The sequence below is a fragment of the Xyrauchen texanus genome, chromosome 44 (assembly GCF_025860055.1).
Source record: "Xyrauchen texanus isolate HMW12.3.18 chromosome 44, RBS_HiC_50CHRs, whole genome shotgun sequence".
NCBI lineage: Eukaryota > Metazoa > Chordata > Actinopteri > Cypriniformes > Catostomidae > Xyrauchen > Xyrauchen texanus.
Genome location: NC_068319.1, coordinates 26,207,801 through 26,228,629, shown reverse-complemented (window position 1 = coordinate 26,228,629; position 20,829 = coordinate 26,207,801). Strand labels below are relative to the sequence as shown.

The window sequence follows — 20,829 nt, the reverse complement described above, 5'->3', positions numbered from 1 at the left end:
GACATCTTAGATCCGGCCCTCCTCTCCGAATTCCACCATAGTCTCCCAGACCTACCTGTCAGGGGCCTCCGAATCATTCCTTGTTATACCCTCACCAGTCTCTTCATCTCCCACACTCAACAGATCTGCCTGTCCAGCCTTCTGACCTAGTTTCAGTCAAATCACTCACACCTGTTTGTTGTTAGTTCATTAGTTCCTCTGTGTATTTATACCCCTTGAATATAGTCTTTAGTTGTCTAGTCTTGTTTTGGGACACTACTTACCCAGTTCTTCTCCTGTGTAAAATACATCTGTGGCAGCGGGGGCGTGGTCAAGCGCCCGTCTGGGAGAGGAAAGCGGTAAGGGCGCTTACACCTGAGCTAAATTATGCACCTGTCTCTAATTCCAATGAGCACGAGGAGAGCGGCATAAAAGCAGAGACAGAGCCTCCAGTCGAGAGAACCCGACAAGCCAACCCAGTGTGCTTGTGTTGTGTGACAATTTGTGTAAACTTTTATGAGAAAGATGCAATTAAAGCCTTATCTTTTTGTTGAAATCTCGTTTCCTGTCGTCCTTCCCATGAGGGTTAATACACTGGTGCCAAAACCTGGGAATTAAAAAAGTTCCAAACATGGAGAAAGATCGCCCCATAGAGTCCTCCCAGCTGGCGGAGGTCCTCCAGTCCCTCGCGACGCTCCACCAAAGCCACCAGCAGTCCCTGCTTGAGCTCCGGCAAAACCAAGATCGCCGTTTTTTTTAAATCATGCGGGCTCAGGCAGAGGACCGGCACGCCATCCGGAGCCTCCTCAGCCAGGAGACCGCGTCGGCCACAAACGCGACCCCGGACACCCGCGCTACGCTGCTCCCGCCCACGTTACAGAAGATGGGGCAGCAGATGATCCGGAGGCCTTCCTCAATTTGTTCGAGCGCACGGCAGAAATCTGGGGCTGGCCTCTCGAACAGTGGGCAGCCCGCCTAATTCCTCTCCTGTCCGGGGAAGCTCAACTTGCGGCACAACAACTGCCGGCGACGAACCTCCTGGCCTATACAGACCTGAAGAGAGCCATTCTGCATCGGGTCGGTCGGAGCTCTTCCGGGGCATGAAGTTGGAAAAGTCTGATCGCCCGTTTGCATTTGCTCAATGGCTCCGGGACGCCTGTCGGAGGTGGCTGCTCGCGGGGGACCGCGACATCGAGGGAGTGATCGACCAGGTGGTACTGGAGCAATTCGTCCAACGGCTGCCCCGGAAGACGGCGGAGTGGGTCCAGTGCCACCGCCCCGCGTCGCTGGAGGAGGCTGTTCGTCTGGCGGAGGACCATTTGGCGGCGATCCCGAGGGCGGACGAGCCCTCTTCTCTCTCTCCCCTTCCCCTGTGTCTGCATCCCCCTCCTCCCCCTCCCCTGTGTTCTCTCGCTCTGTTCTCTCCCCAGGGCCCGTTCCTGCCCCGCGCAGGCGTGGAGTGTATGTGCGACCAGCTTCCCGGCCTTGGGAGAATGTTCCTTCCCCGTCCTTCAGCCGCTCTCCTCCTCAGGTGGGGGTGCCCGCCAGCACAAGTGCGGGCGTAACGCCTGGGCCGGCCTGTTGGAGATGCGGGGACCCGGACCACTTCCGGGATCAGTGTCCGCTGATGGAGGTGGGGATGGTGGTGCGGGTCTCTGACGTCCTGCAGGCTGCCCCCGATCGGGCTGGAGCGTACCGGATTCCGGTAAGGATCAGGGGGGGTATTTACCAAGCTTTGCTGGATACCGGCTGCAATCAGACCACCATCCACCAACGCTTGGTTCAACCCGAGGCTTTGGGTTTAGCTAAACTGGTGAGGGTGAGGTGTGTGCACGGGGATGTTCACAAGTATCCCATGGTGACTTTGGCGATTAAATTCAGGAGAAGAAACCATAGTGTGGAGGCAGCGGTTAGTTCCCGCCTCACCCATCCGCTAATCTTGGGTACTGATTGGCCGAATTTTAGAGATATTTTAGAGGGTATTTGCGTGGATGGGTCCTGCATAAAGAGGTGTGCGGTGTGCGATGATTTGGCAGGGGAGGCGGAGCCGGGGCCGTCCTTGGCTGCTCTGAATGACGAGGGAAGGGGCAAGGTGGCCACCCCTCCTCTCAGGGAATTCCCTGAGGGTGACTTCCCTCTAGAGCAGTCGCAGGATGAAACCCTTAAACATGCTCTTGACCAAGTGAGAGTAGTTGATGGTCAACCCATATTTTGCCATGATTAAAGATCAGCTATATAGAGTGATGCAGGACGCTCAAACAAAGGAGGAAGTGACACAATTATTGATTCCACGGAGCCGCCGGGAAATGGTTTTCCAGGCGGCTCACTATAATCCTATGGCCGGTCACCTAGGGGAACGAAAAACACGTCTCTGTCTAATAGCCCATTTCTATTGGCCGGGCATTGGCGGTGACGTCTGCAGGTGGTGTGCGGCGTGCCATGAATGTCAGCTGGTAAACCCACCAGCCACCCCAAAAGCGCCATTGCGCCCTCTACCATTGATCGAGGTCCCCTTCAAAAGAATTGGAATGGACCTCGTCGGGCCATTAGAACGGTCAGCATGCGGACATCGCTTCGTGTTAGTCCTAGTGGATTACGCGACATGATATCCGGAAGCAGTGCCCCTGAGCAACATCTCCGCACGTAGTGTTGCAGGGGCACTCTTCAAGATAATCTCCCGGGTGGGGATTCTGAAAGAAATCCTCACCGATCAAGGCACGACTTTCATGTCATGAACACTCCGCGAACTTTACGAGCTCTTGGGCATTAAGTCGATTCGCACTAGCGTTTACCATCCCCAGACCGATGGCCTAGTGGAACGATTTAATAAAACGCTCAAGAAAATGATTCGTAAATTCGTACACGATGACGCTAGAAATTGGGATAAGTGGCAGGACACCCTGTTGTTTGCAGTACGAGAGGTCCCACAAGCCTCCACAGGGTTCTCCCCATTTGAGCTGCTGTACGGGCGACGCCCACGCAGGGTCCTTGACGTCATCCGTGAAGTTTGGTAGGAGGGACATTCTAATAGCAAAAATGAAATTCAGTTTGTTCTCGATCTTAGAGCAAAACTCCACACACTGGGGCAACTAACACAGGAGAATCTGCTCCAGGCTCAAGAACGCCAACGCCGGCTGTATGACAGGGGTGCTCGGCAACGGGAATTTGCACAGGGAGATAAGGTGCTTGTATTACTCCCAACATCCAGCTCTAAATTGCTCGCCAAGTGGCAAGGACCCTTTGAGGTCACACGACAAGTAGGTGAACTCGATTATGAGGGTAAACGTACCGATAGAGGGGGCACACGTCAAATATATCACCTCAACCTCCTGAAATTATGGAGGGAGGAGGCGGCCTCTGTGACGTTGGCTACGGTAGTTCCGGAGAGGGCGGAGCTCGGGCCGGAGGTAAACAAAAACTGCAATCTTAACACTCCGGTTACTTGTGGAGATCACCTCTCACCATGTCAACTCACAGAGGTTTCCGAATTACAGAAGGAATTTACAGATGCGTTTTCCCCTCTACCGGGCCGTACAAACATCATACAGCACCACATCGAGACCGAGCCAGGAGTGGTGGTACGTTGCCGCCTCTATCTCTTACCCGAACATAAAAAGAAAATAGTTCGGGAGGAATTAGATGCGATGCTTGAGATGGAAGTAATAGAGGAATCCCACAGTGATTGGTCCAGCCCGGTTGTTCTTGTTCCCAAGAGCGATGGGTCTGTTCGATTCTGTGTGGATTATAGAAAAGTTAACGCGGTGTCTAAATATGACGCGTACCCAATGCCCCATGTTGATGAACTGCTCGATCGGTTAGGTACTGCTTGTTTTTATTTGACCTTGGATTTAACGAAGGGTTATTGGCAGATCCCCTTGACACCAATATCCCGTGAGAAAACGGCCTTCACTACGCCGTTTGGATTACACCAATTTCTGACGCTTCCTTTCGGTTTGTTTGGGGCGCCAGCCACGTTTCAACGACTCATGGATAGGATCCTCAGACCACGCGCCGCTTACGCTGCTGCCTATTTAGACGATATCATTATTTATAGCAATGATTGGCAGCGGCACATGCAACATCTGAGGGCCGTCCTGAGATCGCTGCGGCGGGCGGGGCTCACAGCAAACCCCAAGAAGTATCGCGATTGGGCGTATGGAGGTACGGTATCTGGGGTTCCACTTGGGTCATGGCCAGGTGCGTCCCCAAATTGATAAGACCGCGGCGATTGCGACTTGCCCTAGACCCAAGACCAAAAAGGGGGTGAGGCAGTTCCTGGGGCTGGCTGGCTATTATAGAAGGTTTGTGCCTAATTTTTCGGATGTCAACAGCCCGCTGACTGACCTCACTAAAAAGTGGGCTCCAGATCCGGTCCAGTGGTCGGAGCAGTGCCAACAGGCGTTTACGCGGGTTAAAGCTGCACTTTGTGGGGGGCCGCTTTTACATGCACCTGACTTCTCTCTCCCTTTTATTTTGCAGACGGACGCTTCAGACAGAGGGCTGGGGGCCGTACTCTCGCAGGTGGTGGAGGGGGAGGAGCGCCCAGTGCTGTACATTAGCCGGAAGCTCTCTTTGAGGGAGACGAAGTACAGCACCGTGGAGAAGGAGTGTTTGGCCATCAAGTGGGCGGTCCTCACCCTCCGGTATTACCTGCTGGGGCGGGCCTTCACCCTCTGCTCAGATCACGCCCCACTCCAGTGGCTCCACCGCATGAAAGATACTAACGCCCAGATCACCCGTTGGTACCTGGCTTTCCAGCCCTTTAAATTCAAGGTGGTCCACAGACCGGGGGTGCAGATGGCTGTCGCCGACTTTCTCTCCAGAAATGGGGGGGGGGGGTGGTAAGCAGGCCGGATGGCGCCCCGGCCTGAGTCGGCAGTGGGGGTATGTGGCAGCGGGGGCGTGGTCAAGCGCCCGTCCGGGAGAGAAAAGCGGTAAGGGCGCTTACACCTGAGCTAAATTATGCCTAACACCTGTCTCTAATTCCAGTGAGCACGAGGAGAGCGGCATAAAAGCAGAGACAGAGCCTTCAGTCGAGAGAACCCGACAAGCCAACCCAGTGTGCTTGTGTTGTGTGACAATTTGTGTAAACTTTTATGAGAAAGACGGCAATTAAAGCCTTACCATTTTGTTGAAATCTAATTTCCTGTCCTCTTTCCCGTGAGGGTTATTACAACATCTTTGTGGATTTAGTTTTGCTATTTATCCTGTTTTTCTTGGGCTGTTGCCTTTTGTAGCCTGTTTTGGTTCTTCCATTAAAAGTCCCAGCATTTGGGTCCTAACCTCAGTCTGATCTCCATCGTCTTCCTTACAATAATCCTTTATGATATGAAACATTTTTATATAATTTTATATGATACAAAAAAAAATCTATGAAAATTGAATCATGTGTCATATGATACAAAAACCTATGAAATCATTTTCTTGTATAATCTTTTAAAATACAAAAACATCGACTATGCAGATTTTGTATTGCATAATCTTATGATACAAAAAACACTTTTATAGAAAGACTTTATTGTATAAACTATAAGATTATACAATAAAGTCTTTCTATAAAAGTGTTTTTTGTATCATAAGATTATGCAATACAAAATCTGCATAGTTGATTTTTTTTGTCTATAAAACAGTTGAAATGTTTTATTATGTGACAAATAGTGTAAGGTGACACATATTATGAAACTAGCACATCTGTGGCGGCTGTGGCTTAGGTGGTAAAGCTGGTTGGCCACTAATCGCAGGGTTGGTGGTTTGATTCCTGGTCCACATGACTCCACATGCCAAAGTGTCCTTGGGCAAGACACCAAACCCCAAGTTGCTCCCAATGGCAGGCTATCGCCTTGCATGGCAACTCTGCTACCATTGGTGTGTGTGTGTGTGTGTGTGTGTGTGTGTGTGTGTGTGTGTGTGTGTGTGTGTGTGTGTGTGTGTGTGTGTGTGTGAGAGAGTCACAGTGTAAAGTACTTTTAAAACCGCTAAGGTTAAAAAAGCACTATATAAGTGCAGACCATTTACCATTTGGGAAGTCTGTTGACTGGGACGATGGTCAGTTATACAGTTTAGCTGTCATTATACAAAATATTTGACCATTTTGTAATTGACCAATCAATTAGTATTAAAGAGAGCTGTGTAATACGTTTTTATGCATGTGTGTTTCATGTTCCAAGCTGGTGTTTGAGGTGGCATTCAACAGTCCACATGGAGGTTACATGGTTCTTGATAACATCTCCTTCTCTCCAGAGTTCTGTAATGCAGAAACAGGTATGACTAAACACCTCATGCCAAGTCTGAGCTCTGTATAAGACATATACAAACAATATCAGAAACGTATAAGTAGTAATTAACCCAGTTCCTGTGTAACCGTTTAGAGCCAACCTTTAATCCATCAGTGGCAAACTGTGACTTTGAGTGGGGATATTGTCAGTACACTCAGAAACAGTCAGATGGTTCACAGTGGAGGAGAGTCTCCATCAGGCCCAACATCTACAGCACTGGAGACCATACCAGAGGAGCAGGTGCAAGTTTAAATTTCACAGTTTAAATCTGAGCTCCTTTTAAAGCGTATGAAGCTAACATTATTTATTTGTTCTGAACAGGTTCTTTCCTTTTGGCAAACTCCCGCTTCAACTTACAGTCTCGATATGTCAGCCGTTTGTTTGGTCCGCCAATGGCCAAGAATCAGAAATATTGTCTGAAGTTCTACTACTCCCTGCGAAGTCTTAGTGGAACAGACCAAGTATTGGCAGTGTATCTGTATAACACAGATAATACGAAACCAGAACAAATCTGGACCCAGAACGAGAATATAAGAAATGTTTGGATTGCAGTTGAACTGACCATACAAACCCAGAAGAATGCTCAGGTAAGATGGTGTAAACACCATTGGAACAAAGGTTTAGTTCACCTAAACTTAAAATTCTGTAATCTTTTATGCAAAAAAAATATAATCTTAAGTAAAATGTGAATGTTGTTCTAAACCCTTTTATGATGCTTTTTTGTTGCTCGACACATTTGCACATGGTATTCAGCTCAAAAACCTACATCTTAATCACTAACAACCTGCAATACTATTTTTATGTCATTTTATAAGCACTATTTATAATGATAAATTAAAAACATTGCACTGCTCCAAAACAAATAAAACAACTCCTAACTCAAATGGAGCCTCATAAGGGACCGATTTAGAATTTTCTACAAAGGCAGCAGCTCTACGTCTCATTCAAATAGCGCTCCTCACGCGTAGCGCATGGGAGTCTCGACTCACTACTGATTCAATACAGGTGAAGCTAGAGGAGCGACGCAATATTCTAATGAGCATGAATATATATATATATATATAGCACACACACATTTAATAAAATAAAATGCCCAAATTTTCTTTCATATTAAACTAGATTTAGCAATACTTTACAGAATTAAATATATTAAAAGTATATAATCAAATTTTCTCTTGTTCCATCCGCCATCTTGGATTTATTTTTCCACCTCCTGGGATCACTTACCCTAGGAAGGATACATACAATGCTACCATAGAATTTGGACAAAACTAGATATCTTAGGAGGCAGCATAATTAAGATCTTCTGAAAAAGCCATTGCATCGGAAGTGCCACTATGATGTCTTAAATGCGCCTACAGAGGAATCTCACTAGGTTTTGGAACAGACCCTTTTTTTGTTTAATTCCAGTAAAGAATGCCAGGTTATGGTAGTCTGCTGTATCCTCCACAACCTAGAACGTTTCCTGATTTGTAAAATGCTTTTAGTGAAGGAGGCTCTAAAAAAATGCAGAGTGCAAATAAACAATGCTAATGTCACAATTCATTCTTAGTGAATTCCCCCCTTTGAGTTTGCTTGCTGATCTTCCTCAATTATATGTTCTTTCCACATCACTGGCGGCCGTGAAGGTGGTTTTCATCAGTACATGCAAAAACATTTGGAGTTGTGGCCCTGTTGGTCTCGATGACATCGAAGTCAGCCTTGGAGACTGTAATCTACCATTAGGTAAACAAGTTAATTTATTAGAAGACACAGTTCATTGCAAACTTTTTACTTCGACTGAAAATAGAAATGCAGAAATTCTCTGTGTTCCCAGCATCTTCTCTGTCAGGCCCATCTCACTGTGATTTTGAGGCTGGTTTTTGTGGATACACTCAAGATAAGGAAGGGGGCTCAGGCAAATGGATGCTGGCCAAAGGAGCAACACCAACCTCCTTCACAGGACCGAGAGGAGACCACACCACTGGATTAGGTCAGTTTACACATTCACAAAGTAAAAAGTCACTTTACTTTGTAAAAAGTAATTTCATCTGAAAGGAGTAAAAGAATATTCCAGGTTCAAAACAAGTTATGACCAATCAACTGCATCTATGGCATGCCTCACCCTTCAGTGAGTAAAAACAAGCAAAAAATGTATTTTCAGTAAAGCACTAACAAAGGAAGTCTATGGGGCATGCTTTGGATGATGTCATCAAAGCTTAACTTTTTGAATATATTGAACCAGGATCTTTCCTTTAAATCTTTGAAATCTTTTTTTTCTGGTTGTAGGTCATTATTTGCACATTGAGGCATCACTGATGCTGCCTGGTCACAAAGCTAGCCTCCTCTCCAGCTCTCTGCGGGGTTCTAAAGAGCCACACTGCTTGCAATTTTACTACCACATGTATGGCTCTGGGACGGGCCAGTTAAGTGTTTACCTCCAGACTGGACAAGAGAATGAGGACAAACTGTTATGGACGTGCCATGGAGAGCAGGGCATCTCCTGGCTCAGAGCATCAGTAACGTACCAGTATGACCAACAACACCAGGTCAGTTGCATGGAACTACATTACCTTTAAAACCCTACAGTATGTCACCAAATTTTGGAGTTTTGCGTCTTCTTTAGAGAAAATGGACTAAAAACATTGATTGACTCATACTGACTCACAGACATATCCAAATTGTCCAATAAAATCCTCTCTAAAATTAGAATGTCCCTCCCCAATAACACTTACCTCTGACTAGAAATAGCTAATAATACAAGATTTACAGCTGTGATGTAAAGCTACTTCCTGTTTCAGTAGAAGTGTTGAGGAAGCTACTTTGAAAAGTATCCAGCCTTTTCGGAGGCTCTGTGAATAGAATTGCTCAGCGCTACATCACGAATCAGAAACAATCACAGTTTATGAGACTTCTTCACAACCAGCTTGCTCCCACTCTGTCTTGGTCCTGCGCCCGGCTAAAAACCAAACATCAGCTGCCTCAGCGCCGCCAGGTAAAGGTAAAGCCACTCAAGCCACGGCCCAAATGAAGGCAGCCGCCTCAGTGCAAGCCCTGGGCCAAAGGGACCCCCCCCCCCATTATGCACAACCGCTTCCCAATGGTGAGTGCTTCATTATATCATACTATGAACATACCAAATTGCCCTCTATCACGTTACGTGGACGCATGGAAAGCTCTTACTGCCATTCCCACTGGGTACTAAAAATCATCGAACATGTTTATACGATCCAAGTTGCATGTCAGTTGCCCCGTTTCAACAGTGTTCTGTCTTCCACGGTTCCGTCCGAATATGCTCCAGTGTTAGGAGCCAAATACACAATCTTCTTGCAAAAAATTATAGAGGTTTTTTCCTATGAATTAATAAGCCAGTTGTCCTGCTGCACAAATGCATGGCAAGTCCTCATGGGTGTGTCAGAGCTGGTGATTACAACGATCAAACACAATCTGACATGATATGCCATGTTGCGTGCACAGACTGCGACACACACAGTGGGATTTACAGATGTTAATTCCTCTTTCTGGAGAAGGACGGCAGGCTTCGGCCCATTCTAGTCCTGAGACGCTTGAATAGAGCATTTGCGATGCGCCAATTCAAAATATTAACTCAAAAACAGATCTTATCGCACATCCATCTGGATTTGCGTCAATAGACCTTAAGGACGCATACTTCATGTACCAATGCACCAAGTTACAGGTGGATTTTTTAATTTGTGTTTGATAGAACTGCATATCAGTTTAAAGTCCTTCAGTTCAGTCTGTCTCTGGCTCCCCACACTTTCACAAAATGTATCGATGCGGTGCTCGCTCCATTGAAAATGAATGGTGTGTGTGTTTTGAATTACCTTAGAGATTGGTTATTACTAGCTAGTCAGAGGCACTACTGGCCTGAAATGGCCCAATCAATGATGGTTTCCAGAAATGATAGAGATATTATACAGCTCGCCATGGGAAATACCGCTGAGGAGGGAGCTCCTCTTTCAGGCGAAAGGCACAATCTGGTATCCACAGCCCAAGCTGTGGAAACTGCATGTGTGGCCCCTGAACAGAGCATGTTAAACTCACCAGAACTGATGCATTCAGTCAAGAACACCATTTTGCAGGCCAGAACGCCATCCACAAGACACTTCTATGTGCTAAAATGGAATGTGTTCACTGATTGGTGTCTTTCACATGGCAAAGACACAGTATAGTATAGCATTTGCCCCATACATGAAATTCTCAAATTTCTTCAAGAGTGATTAGATGCAGGACTCACTCCATCAATGCTCAAAGTTTATGTGGCAACTATATCTGCATATCACACACCTGAAGCTGGTGCCACTGATTTAAACATAAAGCAAGACGTTTAAATCCACATCGGTCAACTGCATTCCAGATCTGGGACCTAACTTTGGTCCTAAAAGTGCTTACAGGGTCCCCTTTCAAGCCTTTGGTCTCTGTTGATATGCGCATGCTGTCCATTAAAACTGCACTACTGCTGGCTCTGGCCTCAGTAAAACGGGCTGGTGACTTACATGCACTATCAATTGACAATTTCATGTCTGGAGTTTGGCCCCGGTCTTTTAAAATCCACTGTCAAACCCAGAAAATGCTATGTGCCTAAGGTTCTAACCATGCCCATCAGAGTGCAGGTGGTTCACCTTCAAGCTTTCTTCCCTCCTCCATTTAATTTAGATGAGGAACAATCCTTGTGTTTTTCATGCCCTGTGCGGGCACTACACGCATACATCAGCTCTTTGTGTGCTATGCACGATGCATGAAAGGAATGTCCATCTCCAAGCAAATACTTTCTCACTGGATCGTTGATGCAATTGCCCTGGCTAATGAGTCGCAGGGTTTGCCCAATTGATGTTAAAGCACACTCAACTGGAGGCATGGCCTCCTCATGGGCTTGGACGAACAGTGTGTCTTTACAAGCCATATGTTTTGCAGTAGGATGGTCTTCTCAAAACATATTCGCAAGGTTTTTCAACCTAGAAATAATGTGTAAGAATGCATTCTGGCCAAATCACAAGCACTTTCATTATAAATAAACTCCCTTCCCGACTGGGTTCGTGAAGAGGTTAATTCATACTATATGACTATAGTTTATTATGATGAGGAAGAGGGCATGGCCGGGCCATGAGGGTGCACTCCTGGCGCTGGGAAGCCCAATCAGAGGGAGAGCGATAAGAGGAGGAGCCGGGGATGCAGAGAAAGAGAGACACACATACGGAGGTGTGTGTGTGTGTTCATGGTCGATGTCTGTTATTATGTTCCAGGTTGATGTTATGTTATAGTTAAAGTCATGTTGAGTGTTGAACTGGTTCCCACCTCCTCCTTTCCCAAACCCTGTTACACTTGAAACCCAGGAATAGAAGAAGATGCGCCGTCAGACCCCTCGCCACTGGTGGAAGATCACGACGCCAAGGAAGTATGATACAGTGGTACAGGAGAGCCCGCTGCAGTCCACTGCCGTCTGCCAGGGGCGGGGGATCTCTCTGCTGTCCACCAGGAAGTGGAGAATCTGCTGCCAGTCGCTAGAGGGCGGAGGAGCCACTACCATCCACTAGGGGGCGGGGTAGTTTGCTGCTGTCCGCCAGGAGGTGGAACAACCACTGACATCTGCCGGGAAGCAGGGGAGCTCGCTGCCATCTACCAGGAGGCGAGGTTGCCACGGAGCCTTGCCTGTAGGCAAGGCCTTAATTACCCCGCCAAGCTCCTCCAAGGTTATCTCAGAATCAAGATAACTCTCTGTCTTTCTGCCTTGCTCTTTCCCTCTCCCCTTTTCAGCTCCTCATCTCTCCCAGGGCTACAGAAAGGCAGGGAAGATCTGCCGGCAGGCATGGCCTGAAGGGCAACGCCCCCCCTCCAGGAAGACAGGGGAAGAGAGTGCGACTTTGACAAGGGCCAAATTGTTATGGCCAGACGACTGGGTAAGAGCATCTCTGAAACAGTAAGGCTTGTGGGGTGCTCCCAGTCAGCAGTGGTGAGTACCTACCAAGAGTGGTCCAAGGAGGGACAAACCACAAACTGGCGACAGGGTGTTGGGCGCACAAGGCTCATGGATGCGCGAGGGCATCAAAGGCTATCATGTCTGGTCTGAACCAACAGAAGGTCTACTGTAGCACAAGTCACAGCAAATTTTAATGATGGTTACAGGAAGAATGTGTCACAACACACAGTGAATCGTACCCTAGCATATTAGGCAGCTGGACATAATGTTTTGGCTCATTAGTGAATTCGAAATGAAACGTAGTGAAATCAAACAAAAACGTATTAATATGGATGCGGCCTGCATGCGGGAACAATGTGATATTAAAACAGCAATGTAGCGCTTTGTTGCGCTACACTGATACTCTTTGGAAAAAGTAGCTTGCTGCTGGAAAAGCTACTGTTTTGACAAACTTTATGTTACTGAAAAACGTAGTTAAGTTCCTAGCATCACTATTTTTGTTCGATACTCCACAACAATGTTCAGTGAGAAATAGGGCTCATCAAGCCATTTATGGGGTCCTTATGAACAATTTTAGTTTGAAAAGTCAGTCTCATTTTTTGTAATATATTATGTGTTTGTCATCATAACTTAGATTGTGTTTGAAGCCACCAGAGGAACATCGATAAGAAGTGATATTGCAATTGATGATGTTGTTTTTAAAAGGAGACCATGCAGAGGTATTCTTGATGATAATTAAGTAAATCTGTAAATAGGTGAAATTACACATACACAGTGTTTAAATACTATTTGTCCTTTTATACCTACAGAGTCTGCTGACGTCTATTTCCCCCTTCTAAGCCTCTCTGGAAATAGTATTGACATTCAGTGAATGAAGAAAAGAATATTGGACAGAGAAAACTTAACAGGCTCGTTCACCCAAAAATGCTCTCATCATTTACTCACCCATATGCCATCCCAGATGTGTATGAATTTCTTTCTTATGCAGAACAAAATCAGATCTATAGAAAGGTGAAAGGTGACCAAACTGTTTAAGCTCTAAAAAGCACATAAAGTCAGCGTCTTCTGAAGCAATCCAATTGGTTTTGGGTAAGAACAGACAAAAACTCCCTTTTCACTATAAATTTTGACATCTGCAGTCTCCTTGCCGATTATGATTTCAAGCTCAGTTGCACTTTCTAGCTCTATCTCATGCTCTACGCATGCGTCAAGCACATGGAAGTGTAATCGAGCTTGGAATCATGATCGTGCCTAGAGACAGCAATGGCAAGATGTACAGTGAATAGCCTAACATTATTTGTCTGTTCTCATCCAAAACTGCTTAGATTGCTTCAGAGGACATGGAGTAAACACTGGTGTCTTATGGATTACCTTAATGCTGCATTTAATTCCTTTTTAGAGCTCGAAAATTTGGTCACCATTCACTTGCATTGTAAGGGCCTACAGAGCTGAAATATTATTTAAAAAATTGTCTTTTGTGTTAAGCAGAAAAAAGAAAGTCATACACATCTGGAATGGCATGAGGGTGAGTAAACAATGTGAGAATTTTCATTTTAGGGTGAACCATCCCTTTAAAATTTGAAAATACAAATGGAGTGGATGTTTTTAAGGATAAATGAATCATGATTGCATGACTGAATTATGCTTGTTTTCTAATATACCTGTTAACCTTTTGGCTATTTATCATGTTTATTTAACTTTGTCTACTTTCATACAAAACTGGCTCATAACAAATGTGACCGTAACATACCAGACCACAGTATACTGATATTTGCAGCACACAGAGCAGTGCAGATTACGTTGACACCTAGTGGCAAAGATGCAGCATAGTGAAAAAACAGTTATTCATGCCATCATAATTGTTTTTTTTTGTTGTTGTTGTTGTTTTTGTTTTTTTGGCAGTATGCCATGATTAATTTGCAAATGAACATATCCAACAAGGGATTATTGACATAAAGTAAGTTATATTCGACTGGTCACATGACCTCATCATAGTGGCGCTCATGATTGTGTGTCAATACAATAAGTAGAATAAAGCATCTTTTTCTCTTAAGACTGTTATGACTATTTAATGTGAGTACATCATTTTAAACACATTTTTCCAATATACTTTCTAATATTACTGTCTTTTTTTTATCTGCTTGACTGTCTATCATCTATTATCATCTGACTGTCTGTCTATCAAGCTAGCTATTTATAATTGTGGCAGAGGGGCATGGTCAAGCGCCCGTCCGGGAGAGAAAAGCGGTAAGGGCGCTCACACCTGAGCTAAATTATGTCTAACACCTGTCTCTAATTGCAGTAGAGCGAGGAGAGCGGATAAAAAGCCAGCAGCCACAGAGCAGAGGGAGACCGACCTACAGCAACCCAGCATTTCTGTGTTGATGTGTGTGTGTGCATTATAAAAAGACAATAAAAAAGGCTTACCTTGTGCCGGAGACCTGTTTTCCTGTCCTCTTTTGTTTGGGCGTCCTGCGTCACCCTGTATAACCGATCTTTAATAAGTGAAAAATACGGGTATGAAACGGCGACACCCGGCCGGAGATGTTGACCATCGATTACTCTCACTTGGTCAAAGGCGTGCTTAAGGATTTCATCCCGCGACTGCTCCAAGGGAAGTCCCCTCCGAGAATTCCCGAGAGGAGGAGCGTCCACCTCGCCCCTTCCCACGTCACTCGGAGCAGCAGAGGGCGGCCCTGGCTCCGCCTCCCCGCCAAAGCATCGCACATCACACACCCCTTCACTTTCACGCAGGACCCATCCGCACAAACTCCCTCCAATAACTTTCTAAAATTCGGCCAATCCGTACCCAAAATTAGCGGATGGGTGAGGCGGGAGCTAACCGCTGCCTCCACACTATGTTTTTCTCCCCTGAATTTGATCGCCAGAGTCACCACGGGATACTTGTGAATATCCCAGCTTAGCTGCCAGTTTAGCTAACACCAGTTTAGCTGAGCCCAAAGCCCCGGGTTGAACCAAGCGTTGGTGGATGGTGGTCTGGTTACAGCCGGTATCCAACAAAGCTTGGTATGTACCCCCCTGGATTCTTACCGGAATCTGGTACGCACCAGCCCGATCGGGGGCAGCCTGTGGAACATCGGAGACCCGCACCACTGCCCCTATTTCCATCAGCGGACACTGATCCCGGAAGTGGTCCGGGTCTCCGCACCTCCAGCAGACCGGCCCAGGCGCTGCGGCCGCACCCGTGCTGGCGGGTGCCCCCACCTGAGGAGGAGAGCGGCTGAAGGACGGGGAAGGGCTAGGCGGATGTTCCCAAGGCCGGGAAGCTGGTCTTACAAACGCTCAGCGCCTGCGGGGCAGGAACGGACCCTGGGGAGAGAGCAGAGCGAGAGGGAAGAGGGGAGGGAAAAAAACAGGGGAAGACACAGGGGAAGGGGAGACAGAGAGAGAGGGCTCATCCGCCCTGGGAATCGCCGCCATGTGGTCCTCCGCGAGTCGGACGGCTTCCTCCAGCGCGCCGGCGGTGGCACTGGACCCACTCGGCCGTCTTCGGGGCAAACGCTGGACAAACTGCTCCAGTACCACCTGGTCGACTAGTTCCTCGGCGTCGCGGTCCCGCGCGAGCAGCCACCTCCGACAGGCATCACGGAGCCGCTGAGCGAACGCAAACGGGCGGTCGGCTTTTTCGAGCTTCAAGGCCCGGAAGAGCTGGCGACTTTCTTCCGGGCTCCGACCAACCCGTTGCAAGATGGCTTTCCTCAGATCATGGTAAGCCAGGAGGCTTGTTGCCGGCAGTTGTTGCGCCGCGAGCTGTGCTTCCCGGACAAGAGAGGGACTAGGCGGGCTGCCCACTGGTCTTGGGGCCACCCCCAAATTTCCGCCGTTCGTTCAAACAGATCGATGAACGCCTCTGGATCATCTGCCGGCCCCATCTTCTGTAACGCTGGTGGGGGCAATGTGGCGCTGGTGTCCGGGGTCGCGGCTGCGGCTGGAGCGGCCTCCTGGCTGAGGAGGCTCGGATGGCGTGCCAGTCCTCTGCTTGAGCCCGCATGATTTCGAAGAACCGGCGGTCCTGGTCTTGCCGGAGCTCAAGCAGGGATTGTTGGTGGCTCTGATGGAGTGTCGCGAGGGACTGGAGGACTTCCGCCAGCTGGGAGGACTCTATGGGGCTGACTCTGTTCCATTATCAAAGTTCCGGGTTTCGGCACCAGTGTAGTAGCTTTCTCCAAAAGAGGACAGGAAAACAGGTCTCCGGCACAAGGTAAGCCTTTTTTATTGTCTTTTTATAATGCACACACACACACACACACACATCAACACAGAAACGCTGGGTTGCTGTAGGTCGGTCTCCCTCTGCTCTGTGGCTGCTGGCTTTTTATCCGCTCTCCTCGCTCTACTGCAATTAGAGACAGGTGTTAGACATAATTTAGCTCAGGTGTGAGCGCCCTTACCGCTTTTCTCTCCCGGACGGGCGCTTGACCATGCCCCCGCTGCCACAATAATCTATCTATCATCTACTATCAACTGTCTGTCTGTCAATATATCATATAGTTATCAATTGTCTGTCTGTCTGTCTATCTGGCTACCTAGTATCATCTATCTATCTATCTATCTATCTATCTATCTATCTATCTATCTATCTATCTATCTCTCTCTCTCTCTCTCTCTCTCTCTCTCTGTCTGTCTGTCTATTGTCTGTCTATCTATCAATCTAACTATCTACAGTATCTATCATCATCTGTATTTCTATAGGCTATCTCTATCTATCTACATCTATATATTGTCCGGCTGTCAATCAATCTATCTCTCTATCGTCTGTCTGTCTATCTATCTATCTATCATTGTCTATCTGTCTATCTATTTATCTTTCATGATTTAACATGAAAGCCACGCTGCACTGTATACAAGCGTGTCTCAAATCATGAGTGGCTTTGTTAACTCAGAGACAGAGATATGAACAGCGTGTCATTTGAAGATCAAACCACTGTCTTTCACAGAAGATTGTGAGCCACGCAACAAATGCTGCACTCTGCATGTGGTTAAAAAGCATTCAAAGCATCTGTCAGCTAATTATGATCTAATAATAATTAATAAAAACTTTTTATAGTGCTTTTCTAGACACTCAAAGCACTTTACTTGGGGGGAATCTCTTCAACCAGCACCGGTGTGCAGAATCCACCTGGATGATGCAACAGCAGATATAGAGTGCCAATACACCCACCACACACACACACCACACACCAGCTATTGGTGGAGAGGAGAGTAGAATGATTTAGCCAATTCAGGGATGGAGATTATTAGGAGGCCATGATAAGGGCCAATGGGGGAAACTTTGGCCAGGACACCAGGGTTATACCCCTACTCTTTTCGAGAAGTGCCCTGGGGTTTTTAATTACCACAGAGAGTCAGGCCCTCGGTTTAACATCTCGTCCAAAAGCCAGTGTTTTTTTTACAATATAGTGTCCCTGTTATTATACTGGGGCATTAGGACCTGCACAGACCACAGGGTGAGCACCCCCTGCTTGCCTCCCTAATACCACTTCCAGCAGCAACCTTAGATTTCCCTAGTAGGTCTCCCATCCAGGTACTGGCCAGGCTCAAACCTGCTTTGCATTAGTGGCCAACCAGGCAAGAGCTGCAGGATGATATGGCTTCTGTAATATGATGAACACCTCATTTGGACTTGTTTATTTGATAATGTGCCATTTATTGTGATAAGACATCCCAGTGTAATGGATGTTGCCATCTTTAATATTTACTTCAGTCACTTTCACTATAGTTGTCACGTTTATGTGTTTTGTTCTTTACTTTGTTATTATATAGTTCATTTCATAAGTTCATTTAGTCTTGTTATCTTGTTTATAGTTTAGTCTTGTGATTGGTTGTCTTGTTTACCAGTTAACCATGTCCTTGTATTTAAGCCCTCATGTTTGCCATTGTTGTTTGTCAGGTATTGTAAATGTAATGTTTTTTCCATGTCAAGTCAAGTCAAGTTACGTTTATGTTTTGTTCATGTTTATAGTTAGAGTTTCTGGTTATCACATTCTGGAAATAAACTGCACTTGGGTTTCTCACTTCTTCATCGTCTTCGTCTGCCTGTCACTGCCTTCTGAGCTTAGCTACAGAATACCTGACCAACATAAGATGAACCCAGCAGTTCAGCTCCTTCGTCTACGCCAGGGGAGTCGTCCCCTGGAGGATTATGTGGAGGTATTCTACGCTCTGGCCTGCAGGGTAGAATTTAATGAGTTGCCCTTCAAGGACTGTTTCCGTTTTGGGCTGAATGAGCCAATTTCCTCTCTGATGCCTGACGGTTGGTGTGCAGACAGCCTTGCTCAGTATATCGACCTTGCCCTACTGATGGGTGGTACACCATTCACTGTAGGGGAGAGGGCCAATGAGCCAGCACCCACGCATGCCAGGGCCAACGAGCCAGCGGCCACTCCTGCCACGGCCAATGAGCCAATGCCCACGCCTGCCACGGCCAACAAGTCAATGCCCACACCTGCCACGGCCAACGATCTGGAAGCCTTGTCTGTCCCAGAGCCAGCATTGCCAGCCGCGTCCATTCCAGAGCCAGCATTGCCAGCTTCGGCCATCCGGAGGAGAAGGAAGGCTTCTGTTTGCAAGTCTCTGCCCATGCTCATGACCACTGAGGTCTTTCTGTAGTCTCTGCCCATGCTCACGACCACAGAGGTAATTCCCAAGTCTCTGCCCATGCTCACGACCACAGAGGTCAATCCCGAGTCTCTGCCTATGCTCACGACCACAGAGGTCAGTCCCGAGTCTATGCCCATGCTCACGACCACAGAGGTCATTCCCGAGTCTCTGCCCATGATCATGACCACAGAGGTCGTTTCCCTGTCATCCAAGACTCTTCCCCTCGAGCCTCCCACGACTCCGCCTTCCACAGCTTCGCCCTTCGAGCCTCCCACGGCTTCACCTTCCACGGCTTCACCTCTCGAGCCTCCCACGGATACACCTTTGCCCCTCGAGCCTCCCACGTCACCGCCTTCCACAGATTTGCCCCTCGAGCCACGCCAGAGTCTGACTGCTCCCTGCCATGTCACAGCCAAGCCAGAGTCAGCCTGCTCCATGTCACAGCAACACCTCAGCCTGCTTCATGCCATGTCACAGCCATTCCTCAGCCTACTCCACGGTCGAGGCCCGCCTCTGCTCCACGGTCCAGGCCCGCCTCCGCTCAAAAGTCCAGCATCCACACCTACCATGGCAAAGTTAGGATCCTGCTATACCATGTTTCCATGTCATGCCATGTAGCCCCCACAACCCACTGTGAATTTTGTGTTTATGTTTGGGGGCATCAGGAGTCGCCCCTAGTGGGGGATACTTATCACATGTCACATGTGATATGTCACATTTATGTGTTTTTTTCTTGTTTTCATGTCTTTTATTTGAAAAGTTTAGTTCCTGTTCAGGTCATGTGGTGTCATGTCATGTGAATGCCTGTTCCCTCAAGTGATCTGGCCATGTGTTTCCCCTGATCATGTGTCTTGTTTTCATTGGTTCACTGTTTGATTACTTTGTTATTAGTCTTGTCTTTTCATTGGTTTAAGTTAATTTGGTCTTGTTATAATTTAGTTTGTAGTTTCGTCTGTCTTTCTATCTAGCTAGCTATCATCTATCTGTCTGTCTATTATCTATCTGTCTGTCTGTCTGTCTATTATCTATCTCTCTGTCTGTCTATCTGTCTATTATCTGTCTGTCTGTCTATGTATTATTATTATCTGTCTGTCTATCCATCTATCATCATCTATCTATCTTTCTAGCTAGCTAGCAATCATCTATTCATCTATCATCTATCTGTCTGTCTATTATCTATCTGTCATCGTCTATCTATCTGTCTCTCTGTCTATCTATCTATCTTATTCTGTCTATTATCTATCTGTCTGTCTATCTATCAATCGATCTTTAGTATTTATCCATCTATCATCATCTGTCTTTCTAGCTAGATAGCTATCATCTATCTATCTGTCTGTCTATCAATCTATCTAGTATCTATCCATTTATCATCGTCTGTCTTTCTTTCTTTCTTTCTTTCTTTCTTTCTATCTAGTTAACTACTATCTCTCTGTCTATCTATCATATTATGCCTATTATCTATTTGTCTGTCTATCTATAAATCGATCTATAGTATTTATCCATCTATCATTGTCTGTCTTTCAAGCTAGCTAGCTATCATCTATCTATCTGTCTATTATCTGTTTGTCTATCTATCATAGTCTGAAGAAATGAATTGACTGATGACAGCTCAATCACATTTATTTATGTTGCTAGTTAGGTTGAAAACCCGCCACAGGGTGTCTGGTAAGAGACTGGTCAGTAGATGTCCGATATTTGTTAATAACCCGTTTATTTGTCACCACATCAACTCAGATAACAAAGTAGTTAATCAAGGTGTATAAGTAGGTGTGGTTTTTCTATGGTAACAGAAAATATAGGCAAGTGTAAACATACATAATAATAACATTATATGTTTTAAAACAGGTACATGATGAGTATGAACAAAATACGGAAATGAGATTAATAAAGAAAGAAAAACAAACTTGCTATGTCATACATTAAATTACACTCTAAACAGTTTGATCTGCGTCTCATAGTTTGTCAGCGGTGCTCTGTCTGGGCTTGTTACACGCACACGCATTAAGTAGTTTACAACTTCAGAATACCTCAAACGCA

General features: G+C 46.5%; 1 protein-coding gene across 1 annotated transcript in view; it reads left to right on the top strand.

Annotated features, from left to right (window-relative positions):
* Positions 1-14,224, top strand: part of mamdc2b (MAM domain containing 2b) — a 37,316-nt gene extending 23,092 nt beyond the window's left edge. Inside the window, exons 7-14 of the mRNA XM_052117263.1 lie at positions 6,147-6,240; positions 6,348-6,494; positions 6,576-6,841; positions 7,883-7,979; positions 8,071-8,226; positions 8,523-8,782; positions 12,806-12,890; positions 12,981-14,224. Coding sequence (XP_051973223.1) covers positions 6,147-6,240; positions 6,348-6,494; positions 6,576-6,841; positions 7,883-7,979; positions 8,071-8,226; positions 8,523-8,782; positions 12,806-12,890; positions 12,981-13,042 — 1,167 coding nt within the window. The 3' untranslated portion in view covers positions 13,043-14,224. The remainder of the gene's footprint in view (positions 1-6,146; positions 6,241-6,347; positions 6,495-6,575; positions 6,842-7,882; positions 7,980-8,070; positions 8,227-8,522; positions 8,783-12,805; positions 12,891-12,980) is intronic.
* The last annotated feature ends 6,605 nt before the right edge of the window (positions 14,225-20,829 follow it).